Below are 18,084 nucleotides of genomic sequence, written 5' to 3' on the forward strand. Positions count from 1 at the left end.
GCTTTCCCCAGAAATGGTTCCGCACAGGGATCGACCGGCTGTAATGTCAATCATTGCAAGTCGCATAAGCTCCAAGAGTGTGGCTGGCGTCGATCACTTCGCTTCGTGAGCTGTCAAGTACAGCTTCCATTGATATATGGTCGTGGAACGATCAAAAGTCTGCCTTTGATTAACGGAGTACTCTCTGACATAGCTCAAAACAGCTCGGCCACCCTTCACTCCTCAAACGTCCCATCGCCCCTCATCCTCCCAATAACCGGCTCCAGCAGCCGCGGCAGCAGCTCCGCCGCGTCCCCCGCGAACGCAAAGTCGAGCGGGTCCAACTCCCCGAGGTTCTCGGGCAGCTCCGCGTCGAGGTTGACCGTCGCGACGCACGTGCGCTCCCCCTGCGCGAGTCCCACGTACGACGCGGCCGGGTGCACGACGGCGCTGGTGCCGACCACCAGCACGAGGTCGACCTCGTCCGCCTCGATCCACGCGCCCACGCCCGCCAGCATCTCGCCGTCCAGCGCCTCGCCGAACCACACCACCCCGGGCCGCTGCAGGCCCGTCCCGCACCGCGGACACGGCGGCAGCTCCGACGCCGGGATGCGCGCCAGCTCGTGCGCCGGGTCCAGCAGCGGCAAGGGCCCGTCCGGGTCCACCGGGTCTTCGGCCGCCGCCGCCAGGGCCGGGCAGAACGGGTCGGCGTAGTTGCCGCGCTCGACCCAGCCGCATCGCCCGTTGGAGCACTTGACGTCGAAGAGCGAGCCGTGCAGGGCCCATAGCCGGTCGGGCGGGTGGTTGGCGCGCTGGGAGAGCCCGTCGACGTTCTGCGTCAGGCAGAGGAAGCCGCTGTGCTTCCTCGCCAGGGCGGCCAGCGCGTAGTGGCCGGCGTTGGGCCTCGCCTTCAGGGCCATGTGGCGCCTGTAGGCGTAGAAGAGCCAGACTAGGCCTGGATCCGCCTGGAAGGCCTCCGGGGTGGCTAGTCTGGTGGCCTCGTGGTTCCTCCACAGGCCGCCGGCGCCGCGAAAGGTTGGGAGGCCAGACGCTGCCGACAGGCCGGCGCCACAGAGTGCGAGGATGCGCCTGCTCCTGACGAGGACCCTGTGGAAAGCCTCGATGTCGTTGAAGGCGTGAGTTGCCATGATGCGGGTCAAAAACCGGAAGCCAGAAGAAGAACACGGGAATTTGGAAAAGTTGACTTGGAGGCGAGGCCCCGCATTCCCGTCACAGGGACTTGCCTGTATGTAATCTGTATGTATTATGTACTACTTGGATCTGCATGCATCCATGCCCGCTTGGAGGGGCTCTGCGGAACCGGCCGCATACGACGAGACTAGGAGAAAAGGTTGGGCATGGACATAGGGACGTAGGTAAAAACGACCTAGAGCCTGGTAATGCCGTCCCCAAACGGGGACAACTGTCGAAAATGGCAAGCAAGGGCAGCAGGCAGGTTCAGGATCACTGCGAAGGCACTGGAGTCTTGTTTTAACAATAGCTAGTTCTCGAGGTACCATCCATACCGAGGCCGTAGTAAGAGGGAATGCTGTCAACCCCTTCTGTCAAGTATATTCAATCCGGAAAACCAACCAGCTATCACCGACACCAAGAGCTCCCAACGCTCGGCCTTGGAGCGGCAATGCCGGTATTCCTTGCGCAATCATCCATTCTATCCCGAGGCATCGTGATTATGCATTGCTAGGGTGTGCCTCTCTCACCCTTGGCAAGACCGAAGATATGTAAGGTATTCAAAGGCCCCGACTGCAACGATACAGTTCTGATGCAAGCAAGAGGGAGTGCAGCCGGGCGAAAAAAAAAAAGAAAGATAAAATCGCGAAGAGGCAAAAAGAGCTCGGTGCGGGAGAGATGCCACGTGAAAATCAACCCAGTCCCGAAAAGCTTAGAGGGCAAGGGAGCCCAGGAACATGGCAGCGCCAAGCGCCGCGACGTTGCCAAGAGTAACAGCGACGTTGCCCGCAGCGTTCGTGGGAACAGTTGTCGGTGTCGTCGACGGAGTGGTGGTCGCGCCAGTAGCGGTGGGGCCAGTTCCGCTGACGGTGCTGCTGGAATCGCCCGCGGTAGCAGTCGAGTTTGACGAGACGGTGGCGCTGGCTGACGGCGAGTGGCTAGTCTTGGAGGAGGTGCTGGTCTTGGAGGTGCTCGACGAGGTGCGGGAAGACGAGGGAGAAGGGTCCACATCCGTGGAGCCCCCGGTCTTGACGATGATGCTCCCAAAGGTGCCGGACGAGTCACCATAGACGTACTCACTGGCGCCCTTGACGCCGTTGCTATAGTTGATGATGGAGACCTGCTTATAGTAACCAATGAACGGACCGTTGGCGTAGTTGGGGTAACCACCAGCCCACTCGACGGTGCCCGGAGCAGCGTCCTTGCGGCCAGCAACCCAGGTGCCCAGCTTGATCTGCATTGGGGTCTGGGGATAGGTAGAGCCGCCCTTGGCATCGGCGTAGTTCAAGACACGGACGACGGCATCGTCAATGAGCCAGGTCAGGGACGAGTTGGTCCAGTCGATCGTGTACTTGTGCCACTCGTTCTGGGGGTTGGAGACGGGGGAGAAGCCGCCCCGGTCGTAGGTGCTGTCGTCGCCCTTGCTGAAATAGTTTGTCTGGACCTGAGCGCTGTCGCCGCCGAGCCACTCCCAATCAATCTCGTCCAAATCATCTGACTGCAGTACGAGGCTAGTGACAATACCATTGCCGGGGGACGCCTTGAGCCAGACGTCGACCTTTCCGAAGAAAATGTATTGCTTGCTCGTGATGGTGGGAGCATTAGAGTCACTCGAGATCTTGAAGTGGGCGCCATTCTGGGCGTCATAGGTGAGGGTCGTGCCGTCCGCGAGGGTGAAGAAGTCGCTCGCGCCCTTAGTGAAGTCGACCTCGGCAGTTGGAGCGACGGCCTTATCCGCAGGGCACTCTGGTAGCGAGTTAGCCGGTCGGGTCCTCAAACCACTGTGAACATGAACATTAAACTTACTGTCACCCTTGACTGGGTTGCAGAGAGACGAGGTCTGGGCAGAGACGAGGCTCGTGGCCGCAAGAGCCACGGCCGTAGCCGAGATCAGTCTGGAAAACATTGTTGCCTGGGGTGTGCTGGTGTGGTGTATTTGGATCAATAGATGTTCCGAGCGAGCAGAAAGTATGTTCGCGATGACTCTAGTGCGTCCAAAAAGGCGAGGTGAAGAAACGAGTTTAAGGTAGCTGTTTGGAATGGAGAGTGAGACGGCTGTGCAAGGTAAACAGCTGGGGGTTGTGGCATATAAATAGGTACCTACCTAGGCAGCTGATGATAGTTGGGCGAGGAAGGTGCGTGGAGGTGACTTCCTCCAGCTATTACAAGGCTGGCAAACGGCAGGAAATAAAGTCGGGACTACAACACGGAGCGAGCGTCGGGTGTAGTTCGAGAAGCTGTAAACGAGAGACAGAAGCAACCAAAGAGGATTAGACAGAATGAGAAGGAGGTGGTGCAGGAGGGTGGAAACTAGAAGAGTCAGGAGAGATGGGGAGAGTCGTGTGTTTTTATTTGCTTGTTAGTGGCAACGTCCTGACAGGATGACCCAGTCACCGAGTGACCCAGCTTACCCAGCCTCGCTGCAAGCTAGTGGTACCTACCCTCGACTGGCACTAGCCAAGGCAACAAACACTCAGATGAGGGCTGGGCAGCGATGGGCCGTTGGAGGGATGGTGCCTGTTTCTAGATTGTGGCGCTGCTTGTTGGTGAGTTTATCCCTGGTTAGAAACGCAGACCCATGTCACTTGCCCACTTTGCCCAGATCCCCAATTTCACCAATTTCTAAACGAGGCATGGGGGCCAATTGGCTTTGAATACGAAATGCCACTTCTGGCACCCTATCCTGCCATCTCGCAGGCGCCACCGACCCTCGATGTTGAGCGACCTTGAGCTGACAGATTCTGACGGCAGCACGGCAGCACGGCAGCCCACGGCAGCATCATCTGGGTATCTCGTGTTCCCACCTTGGACCCCTTCACCTTCTCCACAGTAATGGAGAACGTACCTGGCGTGTTTTGGAGGAGGGAACTAGGGGGCTTTTAGTGGACCTAGGGGCGGTTGCCCTGGCTGCCCCTGTAACAGAGCGCCGAATGCGTCGAATCAGTCGTGATGCTCATTCGCCAAGGGTCTTGGGGGGGCCTGAGTAAAATGTGTTTGAATTTCGACGTGTCTTTGGATTTTCCATCTTGCCAAGGCCCAAGCACGGAGCTGAATCCTGGCTCACGGTTGGGGGACCCTGCGTGGATCCCGCGGGTCATACAGGGGAAGAATAGGGGACGGCGGGACCATATTGAATGCAGCCAATCGGACGAACAGCCTTCTCATATGAATTATGCCGTTGATGCGTCGGCGCTACCGCTAGAGGCGTACAATTTACCACAAATTATTATGGACAAAGGTGAGGTAACACCAGCAGATTGGTACGTTGTATTCCGTATTTGGTCAGGAATGCGGGCAACCACACAGGTCACGCTTCTAGGTGGGGCGAGGGTCTGCAGGTCAGTTGCACCCAACGGCGCCAAATTTAGCATTCGTCTGACTCGTCCCTGCTTTGACCGTCATTTGGCGTGGTTCGTGTTCTGGACTGCGCCTTTGTCAACAATGTTGCCAAGAACCTCTCTTCTGACTGTCAGGCTGGAATGGGATGGCAGTCACCTTGTTCATCCTCGTATGAAAAGTTGAGTCATCGCTGTCCTATGGGAATTCGAAATAGCAGGGTATATTTCCGCATTCAACTACCTATTGGCGCTGCCCTATGCATATTATATTATCCCTTGCGCCGATGCACGAGATGTCCGTGCTAGCATGGCCGCACCCCAAGCTCCATTGCTCATCCACTGAAACCCCGTTTCGAAACAGAGCTGCGTTCCCAGCATGGTCCCCAAAACCCGGTCGGCTCTGGAGGTCAGCATTGTGACATCCCTAAAGAAGGTTTGAAGATGATGACTTGACTCCATGGTCGTAAGAATTGTCGGACCAGGCTGAATGAAGTCGTCGGGAGATTCCGCATTGACGCTGGACGGGGCTCCGTATCGTCAACAGAAGCAGGTGCTCTCGCACTCGATACCTTTACGATCGAGGCCGAGGCCCCAGCTGCATGTAAGACGGGTAAATGTACATACGGGCTTGTAGACTAGTCGAGGGCGACAGGAGGCTAAATCCCCCAAGGCCTCCAACCACCTTCACTATGTAGACAGAAACAGGGCAAATCCCCTATATTTCCTATATCCGAGATCACGCCTCGTTTACCACGGGTAACGAGCTGCGAATGATTGGGGAGAGCATGCGCAGTAGGGGTTCGAATCGACAGAGCTGGTTGGCCACAGACCTCTGCGGCTGAGACCTAGACATCCCAATTTCACACGCCGTATACAGCCGAGGGGCGCATTCAAGAAATCATGATAGGCTCACGCGGGTAAGGAGAATATACTCTTCTCTCGACAATGTTGAGAAGAGAGGGGTCAACCTTGCGGTTGTTGTTAAGAGGGGGCTCGGATCGCGGGAAAGGCTACATGTAGGCGTGAGGGAAACCAAGCATCATAAAACGTCGTGGGCAAAACGCCGTGGCAAGCTAGACTCACGGGTGTATGATGGTGGCCGGAAGTCAAATCTCTGGTGTCATATGCCTTGACACCACTTCCACTTCAAACACAGACCTGTTGCGTGTCTGTCAACGCAGCTCGCAACTTCGATGTCTGAGTCAGACTGTCAATTATAGGCAGCATTGAAAGACAGCAACCAAGCACGACGTCTCTCAAGAATACGATATCGTCTGCAAATTCTGCCATAGTGGACGCCTTGCCATCCAAGCCAGGTTAATCTGGTAATAGATATACATCGTACTAAGCCGCGTGACCAAGCTCCGGCCTCGGTACTCATGCTGGAGAACCTCGTTTGCTAGTGTCATCAGTAGGCTTGTCCCAAGCTTCCCGTAACCTTCGCATCGAACAGCCGCAAGGGCTCTGTGGTCCAGCCATCCATATATCTGTGATGACACTGTTGGGTCAACTCCACCATGCAGAAGTGGACAAGTTGAGCAAGCGCCTTTGATGACGGCAATTATCCAATCTTCAGTTACGTGGTGCAGCAGAGTGTTCTGCTGAGATGCCCTGAAACACCCAAGATGCTTCTTCAAGCGCGCGAAGAGAGTGTAATAGAACTACCTACCTAGGTATTTCCTAGCCAAGGTACAGCCATCGCCGGAACTATATCGAAAGTAGGTAGTAAAGCGGGGGCGGGGGAGGAGCCAACAGTGAACCGTATAAAACCTACGATCCAGAAACCTTAGCTTGAACAACCAACAAGTTCGCCCTAAGCTTGGCTGAAATAATAGACTGTGCAGTAGGGCCTAAGCACTCCTGCATCTCGTTCCCAGCATCTGCATTTGCGGCACTGCGCCGGCCAAGGACAATGAGATTATGCCATGTAATTCCTCCCGAATCCAGATGAATCTCCGATTTCGAGTAGCTCAGAACTGCCTGTCCGATGTTGCTGACAGGCGCCGATTTAAACTCGACCCGCGGGGCCACTGCGGCCGGGACATGTGTAGAGACGTAGCCGAAGTAATCAGTGTCGTCAGTCGGGGGTCCGTCCGTAGAGAGATGGACCACCGTAGCGGTGGCATCTTGTTTCTCGCAGAGCTGAAGGACAAGCGTAAGGGCGAACCTATCATCCTTGCCGCCAATGAATGGCATAAAGATGTGATGGGCCTGGTTCGTCACTGGTAGGGGTGCAATTTCGCGGTGTATGTCATTGAACGAGTATGCTCGCATCAGTTTGTTGCGCTCCTGGGCCTGGTCACTACCTGGCCAACTGCGGCTGCCGTTGGGGAAGAAGATGGCGATGTTGTGGTCGACCGATGCGAAAACCGACTTGGCAAAGTTTGTGTATGACGACGCAAGCTTGCTATCGGACGAGGAGGCCTGCGGGTCGCTCAAGTTCCCCGTCTCGCTCCAGGGGAGAAGAATAAGGTCCGACGAGATATCCGAGGACTTGGCCAGGAGCGCCTCGGCGAAGCGGCTTTCCGGCATGACGGCTACTTCGGCGGAGACGGCAACCTTGAGGAATTGGCCGACGGTTCGGAAAAGATTGACTATCGGGTCATTTCGGGTGTGCTCGTCCACCTCCGACACGGTCATGACCGACGAGTCACGGTCGGTCAGCTGGATCAAACGGAGGCCATGAGCTCTGACGGCCTTGGCCCGGTCGGTCAAGCCTGTGGCGAGTCTCTCGAGGGCGGTTGAGCCCTCGTCTTTGGCAGGGTGCTCTCGAGGCTCCGAGATGGTTGAACTGCCAAACAGGGACACGAGATTCAGCATAGCAGGCATGTTGTCCAGCCTCAGGTACACCAGCAGGTTTCGAACGCGATTGCTGGCCGGCTTCGCCAGATCCGCAACTTCGCCAATGCTGTTGGGGCCTGAAATCTGCTCCCCACTGTCCCAGTCAATCTCGCCGCGTTTCCAGGCCTCGAGCTTCTTCTGGTACCACGGGGGATACAACACAGACACAAGTGGTGTGGTTGCGAAGGTGGTCAGAAGGGCCATGACGACGAAGATGGTAAAGGTTCTTGTGCTCAGGATCCTAGCTTGCAGCCCGATATTCTTCGGAGCAGTTAGCGACGGGTCACTCGACGGGACGGGTAGTATAAGTTCCATACCAGCACAATCAGTTCGACGAGACCCTTGCAGCTCATCAGGGCGCCGATAGTGAGCGACTCCCTCCAAACCAGACCGTTCAGTCGAGCAGCAACGGAGGCGCCGATTATCTTGGTGAGGAAAGCGGTGAAGGTGACGGCAAAGACGTAGGCCCAGGTAATCCCGCTATCGAGCAGCCCCAGGTTGGTGTTGAGGCCGGAGAGGGTGAAATACAGCGGCAGGAACAGGGCGCCAATTAAATCCTCCAACTTTTCAGTCACTTTGATAGCGAAGTGGTTTTCACGAGGTAGGATCAAGCCGACCGTGAAGCCGCCAAAGATGGCGTGGACGCCAATGACGTCGGTGAAGAAGGCCGATGCGAGGGTAATCAGGAGGATCAGAGCAATCATGCTCTGCGATGGTCCGTTGTCAATGTTGCCCGTCCGACGCAACAGCCACAGGAGGCACGGCTTAACAGCGAAGAACAGAAAGATCATGTAGCCAAGGCAGACCAGCAGGATCCAGAGGGCAAGTATGCCACTTGAGGCATTCGCGAGGGCGACGCAGAGGGCGAGCAGAATCCACCCTGGGTGCCCGTCAGCATTGCTTGGGAAGAGTTCAAGTGGAGGGACAATCATACCAACGACATCATTCGCGACACCGGCCGACAGGGTAACGACACCGGCGGAAGTGCCAAGCAAGTTCAGCTCCGTCAAGATTCTGCACAAGACCGGAAACGCCTGTACAAGTATTGTGTTAAAACCAACCCCTGATGCGATAGGATAGGCACGGGGGCCGGAGGGCCGGGGAAGTTACCGTGATAGCAATGGCGACGCCGATGAAGAGCATGTACACGCTGAAATTGATATCTATGATGCCCTCGTCATCGGAAAACTGGCGATGCAACCCCCAGGCCAGAGCACAGCCCAGGGCAAACGGCAGGGCCAGGCCGGCAAAGGCGACAGAGGAAGCGACTCGCCAGTTGCTTACGAGGAATCGAACGTCCGTCTCCAGTCCGATGAGGAAAAGATACAAGACAAGTCCGAGATTGGCAACGAGAGTGAGGTTCGCAATGGACTCTTGCGGAAAGATGGTAGCTCGAAAGTTCGGGATCCGGCCCATCACTGAAGGACCGAGTATGATACCGCCCACAACCTCGGCGACGACGCGGGGTTGGCGAATCTTGGAGAGGGGCCAGTGCAGCAGGTGGCATATGATGATGATCAAGCCGGCCTGTCATGACAGCGTCTCGTCAGCTCAACGCTCGCGAGACCGGGAGACGGCGAGACCACAAGACTGGGGCAGCGATAAGAAACAGACCTGGATGATGAACATGGGGATCGGGTCCTTCGGGTTGTATACCGCAGGGTTTAATCCGCCGATAATGCCTCCCTGCGAGGGAGCTCTCGCAGCCCCCGCCACAGGCGGTGCTGTGGTGTTTGTCGACATGATTTCTACTCCCAGTCGGGAGGGTCGAAGTGCAACTGGAAGCAGCAATTGACGACGGACATACCTATTTAATACGGGTTTAAGGTTGAGCTTCCAACTGGGTAGCGGTCAAGGTGGGATGGTGGGAGATCACCACAGCTGACCCCACTTAATGAGCCGTTAGGGTGTGGGCTGGGGAATGGAAGGAATCGCGCTACTGCAGAGCTGTGCAGCTGGGCACATGCTTGCTTGAAGCAACCCCTCATGGGCTGAAATCTCCAATGGCGTGCTTGACCATTGCATGTGAAGAGAGAGCAGTTCGGGGAAGAAACAAGGGAGCAAGCACGCTAAAATGGGCCGCCTGACAATTTCCATGTTGTCGAAGGTGTTCTAGCCCTCCACTTCCAATCCTTCCCCTCAAGTGGTGATTGTGATTGGGAGACCGCATTGACTCCATTGACTCCCGTCAATGGCCCTCTCCTCTCTGCTAAAGCTTGGGGATGAGCTGGTGATCAAAAGGAGAAACGTTTTCGATCGTTTATATATGAGTCACCCACACACTCTCCCCCTCTTTGCTTTCCTGTTTTCTTCCCTTGTTGAAGCTCCATCCCATCGCCTCTCTACCTCTCCCGGATCAGTTGTAGAACCTTGTCGATGTCTAAAACATGGAAAGTTGTTTTGCTCGCCAAGACGACCACGACAGGGCTCGTTTGCTTCAGCACCATCCTAATACCATGGATTGCGATCACAAAGGTGCCGGCTTCGAACTGATTACGCCAGAGCTCTCGTCTCCGTTGCTCAGTGTTCATCAAGCATTCCTAGGAGCTCGCGTCGTGCTGGCCATGGTGGGACATAGATATGGTGCTATGAGTTGGAGATTAGAAATCAGGACTCCGGATCTCTATCACATGGAAACCCTAAAGGGTGCCTCGTGGGAATCTGGGAAGTAGGTATCTTGGCCATTGACTCGCAGTTGAAACCGCCAGCAAAAAGCGACGGTGCGGAAACAATGGTCCGAGGATGAGCTCTCGACCGAGAATCTCTAGCAGGACCAGCATCCAGCATCCCGAAGCACCGTATTTTTTGAGCAGCCTCTTTCAGAGACAGGAACCCAGTCAACTTACCGAACTCCCCTAATATAACTGATATATTCAAGTTCCGTTCGGCGGGGAGAGGCAAGTCACCCAAAGCTGTTCACTCCGTTAAACCAGGAGGGAGGCAACAACTAAAGGGCCGGCATCGACTGGAAGGGGGCATTCTCGGTATTGGCGTCTGTCGCAAACATCCCACCGTGGGTGGCTTTCTATGTCTAGGGGACGTCGATCTGTGCCGGATTTGACTTCTTTGTCGCCTTGCTGACGGCACCGCTCAATAGGTAGAGAAGAGGCGGCTTGAGGAGGCCTAGAACGAAGTAGCCGAGACAAGAGGGCGGCGATCCAAGGGGTCATAACAGCACGGGCCGAATGGCATGGAAGTCAACCCTGGGTGTCGGTATATGCTTTGATTCGCTAATGTGAAAAATGGGTGTGTCCGGCCTGATGTCCTATCCCTTGTCCGGAGCCGATTCGAACTCCGGGTGCTCCGTCCGTCCTGGAATTTGTACCGTAGTTGATGAGCCTTGCATGACTGAGACATTGACAACCAACCATGTCACCGTGGCCTTCAAGACGACATTTGGTGGTTCTGAAATCCAGCCACTTGGCTGTATGGATAAGGTAGTTCCATTCGTCAACCGGACAATAGACAGCTGCATAGGTATTGTCTCACCCATCCTCGTCTTAACCAATTATTCAAGGAAGCTGGCCACGGGGCGCGCCTTCCGAGTTCTTTTCAGCCCTGTCACTCAAGATAAAAGGCTGTGGCACCCGACGGCACAGTATTATGGTGTTGCACCAACAAACCAAATGGCACTGGCTCCTTCAAGGGCAGAGCTGTGTTGCACAAACAGATGGCGGCAGATGCTCGAGATGGGATGAACATGAAAGATGTTACGTGGGCCGTGTCATCCCAAGCAGGCCTGAGGAAGATCGAAACACAAGCGTGCTATAAAGAGGAGCAAGGCTACCCGCGGAACCAGAGACCTGGGCACGGCAAAAATCCTGCCACATACCGGAGACTCTTCCAGGACGGCGGATCAGGCTAGCCTCCAGCTTTGCCTAATGAATAAATGGCCCTCTGAGCCACCTGAGCCATCTTTGAGGGGCCCATAACCTTAGGGTAATCGGATTCGCAAGGAGCCGACCAAGCCACCGCATATCATTTTAGCCAGCTCGAAATTAAGGAGCAGAAAATGGACGGCCATAACATGATCTACCAACTGGTCGACCAGCAGTAGAAGTCGACGGTTGTCATTCCCGCAGAACGGCGCGGCGACGGGGATTCAAGAGGCTGGTTGGGGAAAGAAATCTATTCAGCAAGCAAAGGCGGGCCAGGGGCAAGTTGTAATACTATACGGATACTGGCTGCTTTGGTTGCATCGGGTTACATCGAACCAGCCATCTGGGCAAGAAAGAGGAGGCTCATCATAGCTCCATTTATGCTACCTACTTTTGGCTGGCCCCCGCATTGGGTGCTTGTTTCCGTGGGGGAACTCCCCCCCCCACCACCACCACTCAACGATGAACTTCATGCGGTCGCAGGTTTTCGCCCAGCTCAGCCTCCCAAATGGTGATCAAAAGGGTGATGGCCCCCATTTCTTATCGCCGTTGGCATCCATGCGACCCATGGGATTCCCTCTGGACTGTCCCTGCCATTAAGCCATTTATTTCCCACAGCGATCAGTCTTTTCAACCAGCTTCTTGCCTGTTCGCGTCTCACGCTGGCCAACACCTGCACCCAGCCGTCTGATTCTTTGGTTCCGTGCTTGGGGGTATTAGCAAGCGAAAAAACCCTGCTTCTTGCGTCTTGTTTTCTGCGGCTTTAGTCGAGCCGTTTACCTCTTTTTATGGCACCTAGCAGATCGTCCTGTCCGCCTTTCCACCGCCTCTTCCCGAGGATCTCATCTCTCCTCGATTCAAGCACCTGATTTTGATATCTTTGGTCCATATCGTGTCATCTGTAACTTGTCTCGGAGCCAAGTCCCGCTTCACCGTCAATCCCCCCTTATCGTCCCCCCGTCCCCCCTCCAGAGCTGCGAATGCAATGGCACGGCTGATTGTATATAATCTGTCCTGGCCCCTACGTCCGACAGTGGAGAAATATCGAGCTCCCCATTCCCATTTCGCCAACCCCACACCCCATTAAAAACCACCCTCGCATGTTCTACTATCGCTGAACTGCCACCTCCCCTCTAGTTCGTGTCTAGCATGGCGGGAGACATGCCGAACCACAAGGCCCTGGTCTCCGGTCTGCCGAGGCCAGTCACCGCGGCGTTTCTGTCGAACCAAACAAAGCTAGGGCCGATGCCGAGGTATTCCAGTTGTTGGCTCGTCGACAACAAATTCGTGGTCAAGACCGGCAAGGGTGTCACGAGGAGCGAGGCAGAAACACTACGACTGCTCGGGGAGAAAGGGCTGCAAGTGCCCGAAGTCATCGACCACTACGCCGACCCGGCGACCGGCAACCATGTGATTGTCATGGAATACATCGAGGGCCGTTCGCTGGACCAGGCCATAGACTCGTACGGACCCGAGGAGAAGAAGTCAATAATATCACAGCTGCAACGGTTCATGACAACAATGCGGCAGGAGCTGAGGACCACCAAATTCATCGGCTCCGTCGACTCGACGGACGTGAAGGACCTCCTGTTCGTCCCGGCACTTTCGGGCCCCTTCGATTCCGAGAAGGAGTTCGTCGACGGCCTGGCCGGCTCTCTCGAGGCGCGGGCCGAAGGGTCGTGGATCAAGCTCGTCACGGTCCTTCTGAACCATCTGCCGGACCACGGGAGTAACTTCGTCCTGACTCACGGAGACATCAACCCGCGGAACATCCTCGTGAGGGGCTCTCAGATCGTGGCCATCCTTGACTGGGGCCAGGCTGGCTATTACCCGGAATACTGGGAGTCTGTAAAGTCATGCTTCTGGGACCTAGATCTCGATTTCTTTCATAAGGCCATCGTCGAGGAAGTTTTGCGGCCGTACCCGCTGGAATTGAGTGTTCTGCTGCATGCGCGGGATATTGTGTGGTGATGTTTGTTGTTGGGGGGGTGGGTGGCAGGGGAAGAACCGATCCGCCTAGGGGGGTTGTCTTGTTTATGTTGTTCTATGCCACTGCTTCATGTCACGGCTTCATGTATATATATACATATAATTGTTTTCGCCTCGTTTTGTAGATATTACTAGTAGACAATGGACGTTTTGTTACATTTAGGCTTTGTCCAAGGTCAAGTGTCTGGTTTCTGGGCATTCCGGAGTAGTGCATCTCATACTAACAAAGCTACTTTAATTAGTGATGCACCTGCTTACTGCATAAGGTTTCTACGGTTAAGGGTCTCTCTCCAGTGCCGGGGCCGTGCGACAAGGGAAAGATTAAAAAAAGAATTTTCCCGGGCGCCGGGTTGAACTAGGATCGCATCATCCATTTTTTAAGGGACTGATGGGATGTGACGGGGGACTCCAAACAAAACAAAGCCAACATGATTTTCTAGCCAGCCTTTATCAGGGCCAACCTCCCCCCCCCTACTCTGTCCATCTCCTTCCAACCCTCGCCAGATTTCCTCTGGGAACTGATCGGGTCGACTCGATATTGCCGCCTATCCTCGGCATTGACGTTGACAAGTGACGTCGGCTGAAATTGAGGCTCTCGCAAGTCACAAGGCGACAAATTTGCGGAAATTTTTCGTTTGCCGGCTAATGCGCTACGGCTGCTCAGCTTGCCCTATCCGGCAAAGAATCTCAGCAGTTGGAAACTCGCCCATCGTACAGCAGCAGAACTAGCCTTTCTGCTCGACATCTCCAGCATCTACCCTGTGGGAACGGTTTTGGCACGGCTTTGCCGACTGCTTATCTACCGAGAGAGGGTCAGAAACCCTTGGTTTTCGCAGATTGGGCCGTGCACTTTCGAAGCGCGCTGCCAACATGGTTCGCAACATCATTGTCCTCGGCGGCAACTCCCATCCCCAGCTGGTCGACAGCGTTTGCAATATTCTCGCCATCTCGCCTTGCAGTCGTATCCTGTCAAAGTTTTCCGTTGGGGAGACTCGCTGTGAAATCAAGGACTCTGTCCGTGGAAAGGATGTATACATCATCCAGACCGGCTCAGGCATGGTCAACGATGCCTTGATGGATTTGTTGATCATGATCTCGGCCTTGAAGACGGGTGAGAAAACTCACAAGATAGCGGACTCAAGGTGGCGAGACTGATTGTAAAACAGGATCTGCAAGGAGAGTCACTGCTGTCCTCCCACTCTTTCCCTACTCTCGGCAGCCTGATGCTCCATACAAGAAGGCTGGAGCTCCCTTGTCAAAACGCGCAACGGGAACCGCCAAGGGAGACTACACTTTTGAAAGTGTTCCCCCCACTCCTGGGCCCGGGCTGCCCAAGAGCGCTGGGATAGTGGACGGCGACGATGTCACGGATCTGATGAACAGAACCTCGCTGTCTAACGGGAACGGGGTTGCATCCCAGCAGGCAAACGGTGAAGGTTCTTCCAGGCACGGAGACTGCAATGGCGTCAACGGTGCCGGCGGCAATGGAAGCCAATCGGGGTCCGTTTCGCGTCTGCCGGGAAATTACACGACTCACGACTTCGAGAATCCCTCTCACATTGCTTCTTTCGAGGCTAAGCCTGGGTATAAGCAATGGGTCGCCCAGGCGGGAACTCTGGTTGCAGATCTCTTGACCTGCGCCGGCGCCGACCACATCGTATGTATTGCACACTCTCGGCCTCTCGGCCCTTTGGTCCCCCTTTTGTTTCTTTTCCCTCCAGTTCCGCATCCCGATCTTGTCATAAACCGCCTTTCTGCCTAACTTCTCAAAGTGCATACTAACGTTTACTAGATTACTCTGTACGTCTTGCAGAATGGGCCCATGCCCCGAGGTTGGTAGTTAGCCTAGTAATGCACTTGCTAACCCTTACCCACAGAGATCTCCACGATAGCCAGTACCAAGGTAAGGCAGTATGATCGTAATTGCTTTGCCACCCGTAGCTGACTTGTACCTTAGGCTACTTCGATGTCCCCGTGGACAATCTCTACGCTCGACCTCTGTTGCAGCGCTACATCACGCTGAACATTCCCAACCACAAGGAGGCCGTTATCGTCAGCCCGGACGCTGGAGGAGCGAAGAGAGCAACGGCCATTGCGGATTCTCTTGGTACCTTTTGACCCTGTCCCTCTTCCTACAAGCCCGTTCGGCAATGCTCAGGGCTGACTTGTTGTGATTCAAGGCCTGAGTTTCTCCCTAATACACAAGGTGAGCGGAGCGGACTCTTCCCCTTGACCATAACCTCTAAGCCTTTATAGGAACGACGTCCGACCAAGATCAGCCAGCGGCAAAACGCGAGCATGATGCTCGTCGGCGATGTGACCGACCGTGTCTGTATCTTGATCGATGACCTGGTGGATACCGGGAATACCGTGAGATCATCTTCCAGCTCTTCACCACACTGCCTCGCAACTGACCATATCAGATCACCCGAGCCGCCAAGCTTCTCAAGAAGGAAGGCGCCACGATGGTATACGCGCTGGTAACTCACGGTGTGTTCAGCGGAGACGCTCTCGATCGTATAAAGCAGAGCGCCATCGACAAGATCATCACAACAAACAGCGTGCCGCAAGACGAGCACAAGGCTCGCCTTGGTGCGCAGCTGGACGTCCTAGACGTCTGCCATATCCTGGCTGAAGCCATTCGCCGCTCCCACCACGGCGAGTCCCTCAGCTCACTCTTCCAATACGTCTGAAAAAATGGCTCGATTCATCAACCCTGGAGTTCTGGGAGTATTTGCCATTTATCAGCATGAAACAAACAAGATCATCATCGCATAGACTCGCCCGCATCGGAGGTCGCAGTACATTTTGCCATAGCAACAACATAAGTGCAATACCCAGTCCGGTATTACATGTTCTCTTAGTTTCGGTTCGAATAGGTCTGAGGTAGATACAGTTGGCTACCGATTTTTTGGCATCAACTTTCATTCCCTTCCCCCTTTTTTTTTGGTGATGAGAAGCTAGCGGCAAAAGAAAGAAGAAGAAAAGGGGACAGGACAGCGCAAACATCGATTCACCTATCGGGACTCGGGGACCTCTTGTTTCGTAGACGGTTAGGGCTTGTAGCGAGGTTGGAGAAGACTGGTTTTGGGCCACCTCTCAAAAGGGCTTCCCCGGCTTCGCCAACGTGAACCTACCGACCCCTAATCAAGTCCTACTAGTTCCGCTGGATGCGAGATGCGTTTGTGCTCCGTCCCTCTGTCCCCCTTCCCCGGGGGGGGGGGGGGGCGCGGGCGTCTCGAGGCCTTATTCCCAGCGTGCGTCGGGAGCTCTCTGGATGGATGGCCAGGCAAGTTGCCCCAGTTGAATCGCGCGGGACAACTCGTGCTCACAGCTCCGTGGACTTTTTGTTTTGATTACGCTACTTCTCTTCGGTTTTCCTCCTCCATCTCCCACTCGTTCTCTTACTGTATTCATCCACGAGCGTCTTTCTAGCTTACGATCATATCGGGTTAGGCACGAATAGAGAGATCTGATCGGCGACACGCCGTGGCATTCGAAATCGGGCAACGACGCACTCCTGATTGGGCGGGTTCTATCCTGGGTCAGACTGAGCAAGGGCTGCCGCTTAAGGCGCTTTGCCCGGCAGGACCTTGGAGTATAGACTGTTCCCTACCTTGCCTCGTGGCCCTCCTCTTCTCCTCGCTATGTTAGCTCCAAGGAGGTGCCAGGGCAGCCACAAACTATGAGAGCCTTCATGGTTACCGGGCGCCCGACCTCCACCCAGAGTAAACTACGGTCACCGAGGGCTTTTGCCGTGTCGCCCTCCTTCGGAAGCTCCACTAGCTTTATGGTTGGCCTCCCAGGCTGAGTTACGGGTGGCCGAGCCTGACCGGATGTCACTCTTCGAATTCCAGAAGAAATGCAGGAAAGGCCATGTGTCCCTTGCCGCAAGACTTTGCGAAACACTCGCGACGCCATCTCGTTCAGGTGGTTTTGTTGGGGCGGGAGTCGGGGACGGGAAGAGAGACAAGGCCCGGGCTTGTGTGATGTGACGTGGACCGCATATGGAACTCCGTTCGGCAGGCCCCAGCGAATATCTGCAGCGCCGCCCTCGCTCGCTCTTGTGGTCGCACGCAACCAGGAAGTGGAACCTCCGGCATCGGGTTCTTCCTAACTCTGAGGTTGCCCCACCCGCTCGCGTGTGCGGCAAGCCCCTCGTTTCTGGTGTGTGCCTGAGTAGGTATGTACATACAACTAGGTACGGAATACTGCGTAGTAAAGCAACTACGGGATTGGGCTTGCTCAAGTGGCTGTTGATGTCTGGATACCACCGAATAAATCCCCGGTTTAGCGCCCTTGGCGCCGGAGGTGCCTGGGCATTTCGTGTGTTACTGTGACATTCCTGTCTGCGGAGATGGGGTTCCAGATTCGGACGAGCCGCCGACTGCCGTGCAAGTCCATGATGCACGCTGGCATGTAAGTCTGTACAGATTCGTCCTAGGTCCAAGTCGGGGTAATGGCTCAGACGTAGGGGCGGGTTGTTTTGGATGCATTTCTCTTCGTTTCTTCACTGTGGTACGGGAGGACGTGGATCCATGCGTGGTGCATAAGTACCTAACCACTTTTGCAGTCTTGTGACGTGCCACTTGCAGAATCCACGATACGGTTATTGGCTGACGGGATGGCCAGGCCTGGTATTTCCAGGCGATAACTGACTGCAACCCGAGGACAGTCAAGCTGCAGCAGCGTGGGCTGCGGGTGTGGCTCCCTCAGACACTCTCTGGTCAAGCACAATGGTCTGCAAGCCCTCATGTCTAAAAATAATTATCTAGCTTTCTTCAACCGAGCGGGACTGGGACACTCAAGCTGGACCTGAGGCAATTCTGGGTTCTGCCAGATTTGAGGAACCCCTGAAGAGGCAATGC

The 18,084-nt window shown here is 55.2% G+C and overlaps 6 protein-coding genes across 6 annotated transcripts; 2 read left to right on the plus strand and 4 right to left on the minus strand.

Moving 5' to 3' along the window:
- Window positions 1-2: 2 nt before the first annotated feature.
- Window positions 3-1,187, minus strand: QBC33DRAFT_56255 (DHS-like NAD/FAD-binding domain-containing protein). The gene has a single exon (XM_060430217.1). It carries the CDS (start codon window positions 1,125-1,127, stop codon window positions 216-218), a length of 912 nt encoding a protein of 303 aa, XP_060283940.1. The 5' UTR covers window positions 1,128-1,187; the 3' UTR covers window positions 3-215.
- A 259-nt stretch (window positions 1,188-1,446) lies between these two features.
- QBC33DRAFT_537128 (cell wall glucanase-like protein) lies at window positions 1,447-3,472 on the minus strand. Its single transcript, XM_060427768.1, has 2 exons — window positions 2,977-3,472; window positions 1,447-2,916 (listed from the first exon to the last, which is right to left on the minus strand). Exons 1-2 carry the CDS (start codon window positions 3,074-3,076, stop codon window positions 1,883-1,885), a joined length of 1,134 nt encoding a protein of 377 aa, XP_060283941.1. The 5' UTR covers window positions 3,077-3,472; the 3' UTR covers window positions 1,447-1,882.
- A 2,611-nt stretch (window positions 3,473-6,083) lies between these two features.
- On the minus strand, window positions 6,084-9,212 carry QBC33DRAFT_56398 (sodium/hydrogen exchanger family protein). The gene is made up of 5 exons (XM_060430324.1): window positions 8,964-9,212; window positions 8,460-8,876; window positions 8,284-8,383; window positions 7,667-8,229; window positions 6,084-7,610 (listed from the first exon to the last, which is right to left on the minus strand). Exons 1-5 carry the CDS (start codon window positions 9,090-9,092, stop codon window positions 6,279-6,281), a joined length of 2,541 nt encoding a protein of 846 aa, XP_060283942.1. The 5' UTR covers window positions 9,093-9,212; the 3' UTR covers window positions 6,084-6,278.
- Window positions 9,213-10,106: 894 nt separating this feature from the next.
- QBC33DRAFT_537139 (uncharacterized protein) lies at window positions 10,107-10,523 on the minus strand. The gene has a single exon (XM_060427769.1). It carries the CDS (start codon window positions 10,517-10,519, stop codon window positions 10,274-10,276), a length of 246 nt encoding a protein of 81 aa, XP_060283943.1. The 5' UTR covers window positions 10,520-10,523; the 3' UTR covers window positions 10,107-10,273.
- A 1,949-nt stretch (window positions 10,524-12,472) lies between these two features.
- QBC33DRAFT_450624 (kinase-like domain-containing protein) lies at window positions 12,473-13,198 on the plus strand (the record flags this gene model as incomplete). The annotated part of the gene is made up of 1 exon (XM_060424570.1): window positions 12,473-13,198. The coding sequence occupies one exon, from the start codon at window positions 12,473-12,475 to the stop codon at window positions 13,196-13,198; it is 726 nt and encodes a 241-aa protein (XP_060283944.1).
- Window positions 13,199-13,642: 444 nt separating this feature from the next.
- On the plus strand, window positions 13,643-16,151 carry QBC33DRAFT_56454 (putative ribose-phosphate pyrophosphokinase protein). Its single transcript, XM_060430396.1, has 8 exons — window positions 13,643-14,327; window positions 14,383-14,873; window positions 15,009-15,016; window positions 15,094-15,119; window positions 15,174-15,323; window positions 15,397-15,422; window positions 15,473-15,586; window positions 15,640-16,151. Exons 1-8 carry the CDS (start codon window positions 14,087-14,089, stop codon window positions 15,907-15,909), a joined length of 1,326 nt encoding a protein of 441 aa, XP_060283945.1. The 5' UTR covers window positions 13,643-14,086; the 3' UTR covers window positions 15,910-16,151.
- Window positions 16,152-18,084: the final 1,933 nt, after the last annotated feature.

This window comes from Phialemonium atrogriseum (assembly GCF_030411735.1).
Source record: "Phialemonium atrogriseum strain 8032-3 unplaced genomic scaffold QBC33scaffold_11, whole genome shotgun sequence".
Lineage (NCBI taxonomy): Eukaryota > Fungi > Ascomycota > Sordariomycetes > Cephalothecales > Cephalothecaceae > Phialemonium > Phialemonium atrogriseum.

Bases quoted from the DNA above. Each gene is read 5' to 3' on its own strand.
- QBC33DRAFT_56255 (XM_060430217.1), bottom strand. From the start codon at position 1,127: ATGGCAACTCACGCCTTCAACGACATCGAGGCTTTCCACAGGGTCCTC.
- QBC33DRAFT_537128 (XM_060427768.1), bottom strand. From the start codon at position 3,076: ATGTTTTCCAGACTGATCTCGGCTACGGCCGTGGCTCTTGCGGCCACG. The intron at 2,917-2,976 runs GTAAGTTTAATG...ACTCGCTACCAG, and splicing joins CAACCCAGTCAAGGGTGACA to AGTGCCCTGCGGATAAGGCC.
- QBC33DRAFT_56398 (XM_060430324.1), bottom strand. From the start codon at position 9,092: ATGTCGACAAACACCACAGCACCGCCTGTGGCGGGGGCTGCGAGAGCT. The intron at 8,384-8,459 runs GTAACTTCCCCG...ATACTTGTACAG, and splicing joins GCGTCGCCATTGCTATCACG to GCGTTTCCGGTCTTGTGCAG. The intron at 8,230-8,283 runs GTATGATTGTCC...ACGGGCACCCAG, and splicing joins TGTCGCGAATGATGTCGTTG to GGTGGATTCTGCTCGCCCTC.
- QBC33DRAFT_537139 (XM_060427769.1), bottom strand. From the start codon at position 10,519: ATGACCCCTTGGATCGCCGCCCTCTTGTCTCGGCTACTTCGTTCTAGG.
- QBC33DRAFT_56454 (XM_060430396.1), top strand. From the start codon at position 14,087: ATGGTTCGCAACATCATTGTCCTCGGCGGCAACTCCCATCCCCAGCTG. The intron at 14,328-14,382 runs GTGAGAAAACTC...ATTGTAAAACAG, and splicing joins GATCTCGGCCTTGAAGACGG to GATCTGCAAGGAGAGTCACT. The intron at 15,324-15,396 runs GTACCTTTTGAC...TTGTGATTCAAG, and splicing joins GGCCATTGCGGATTCTCTTG to GCCTGAGTTTCTCCCTAATA.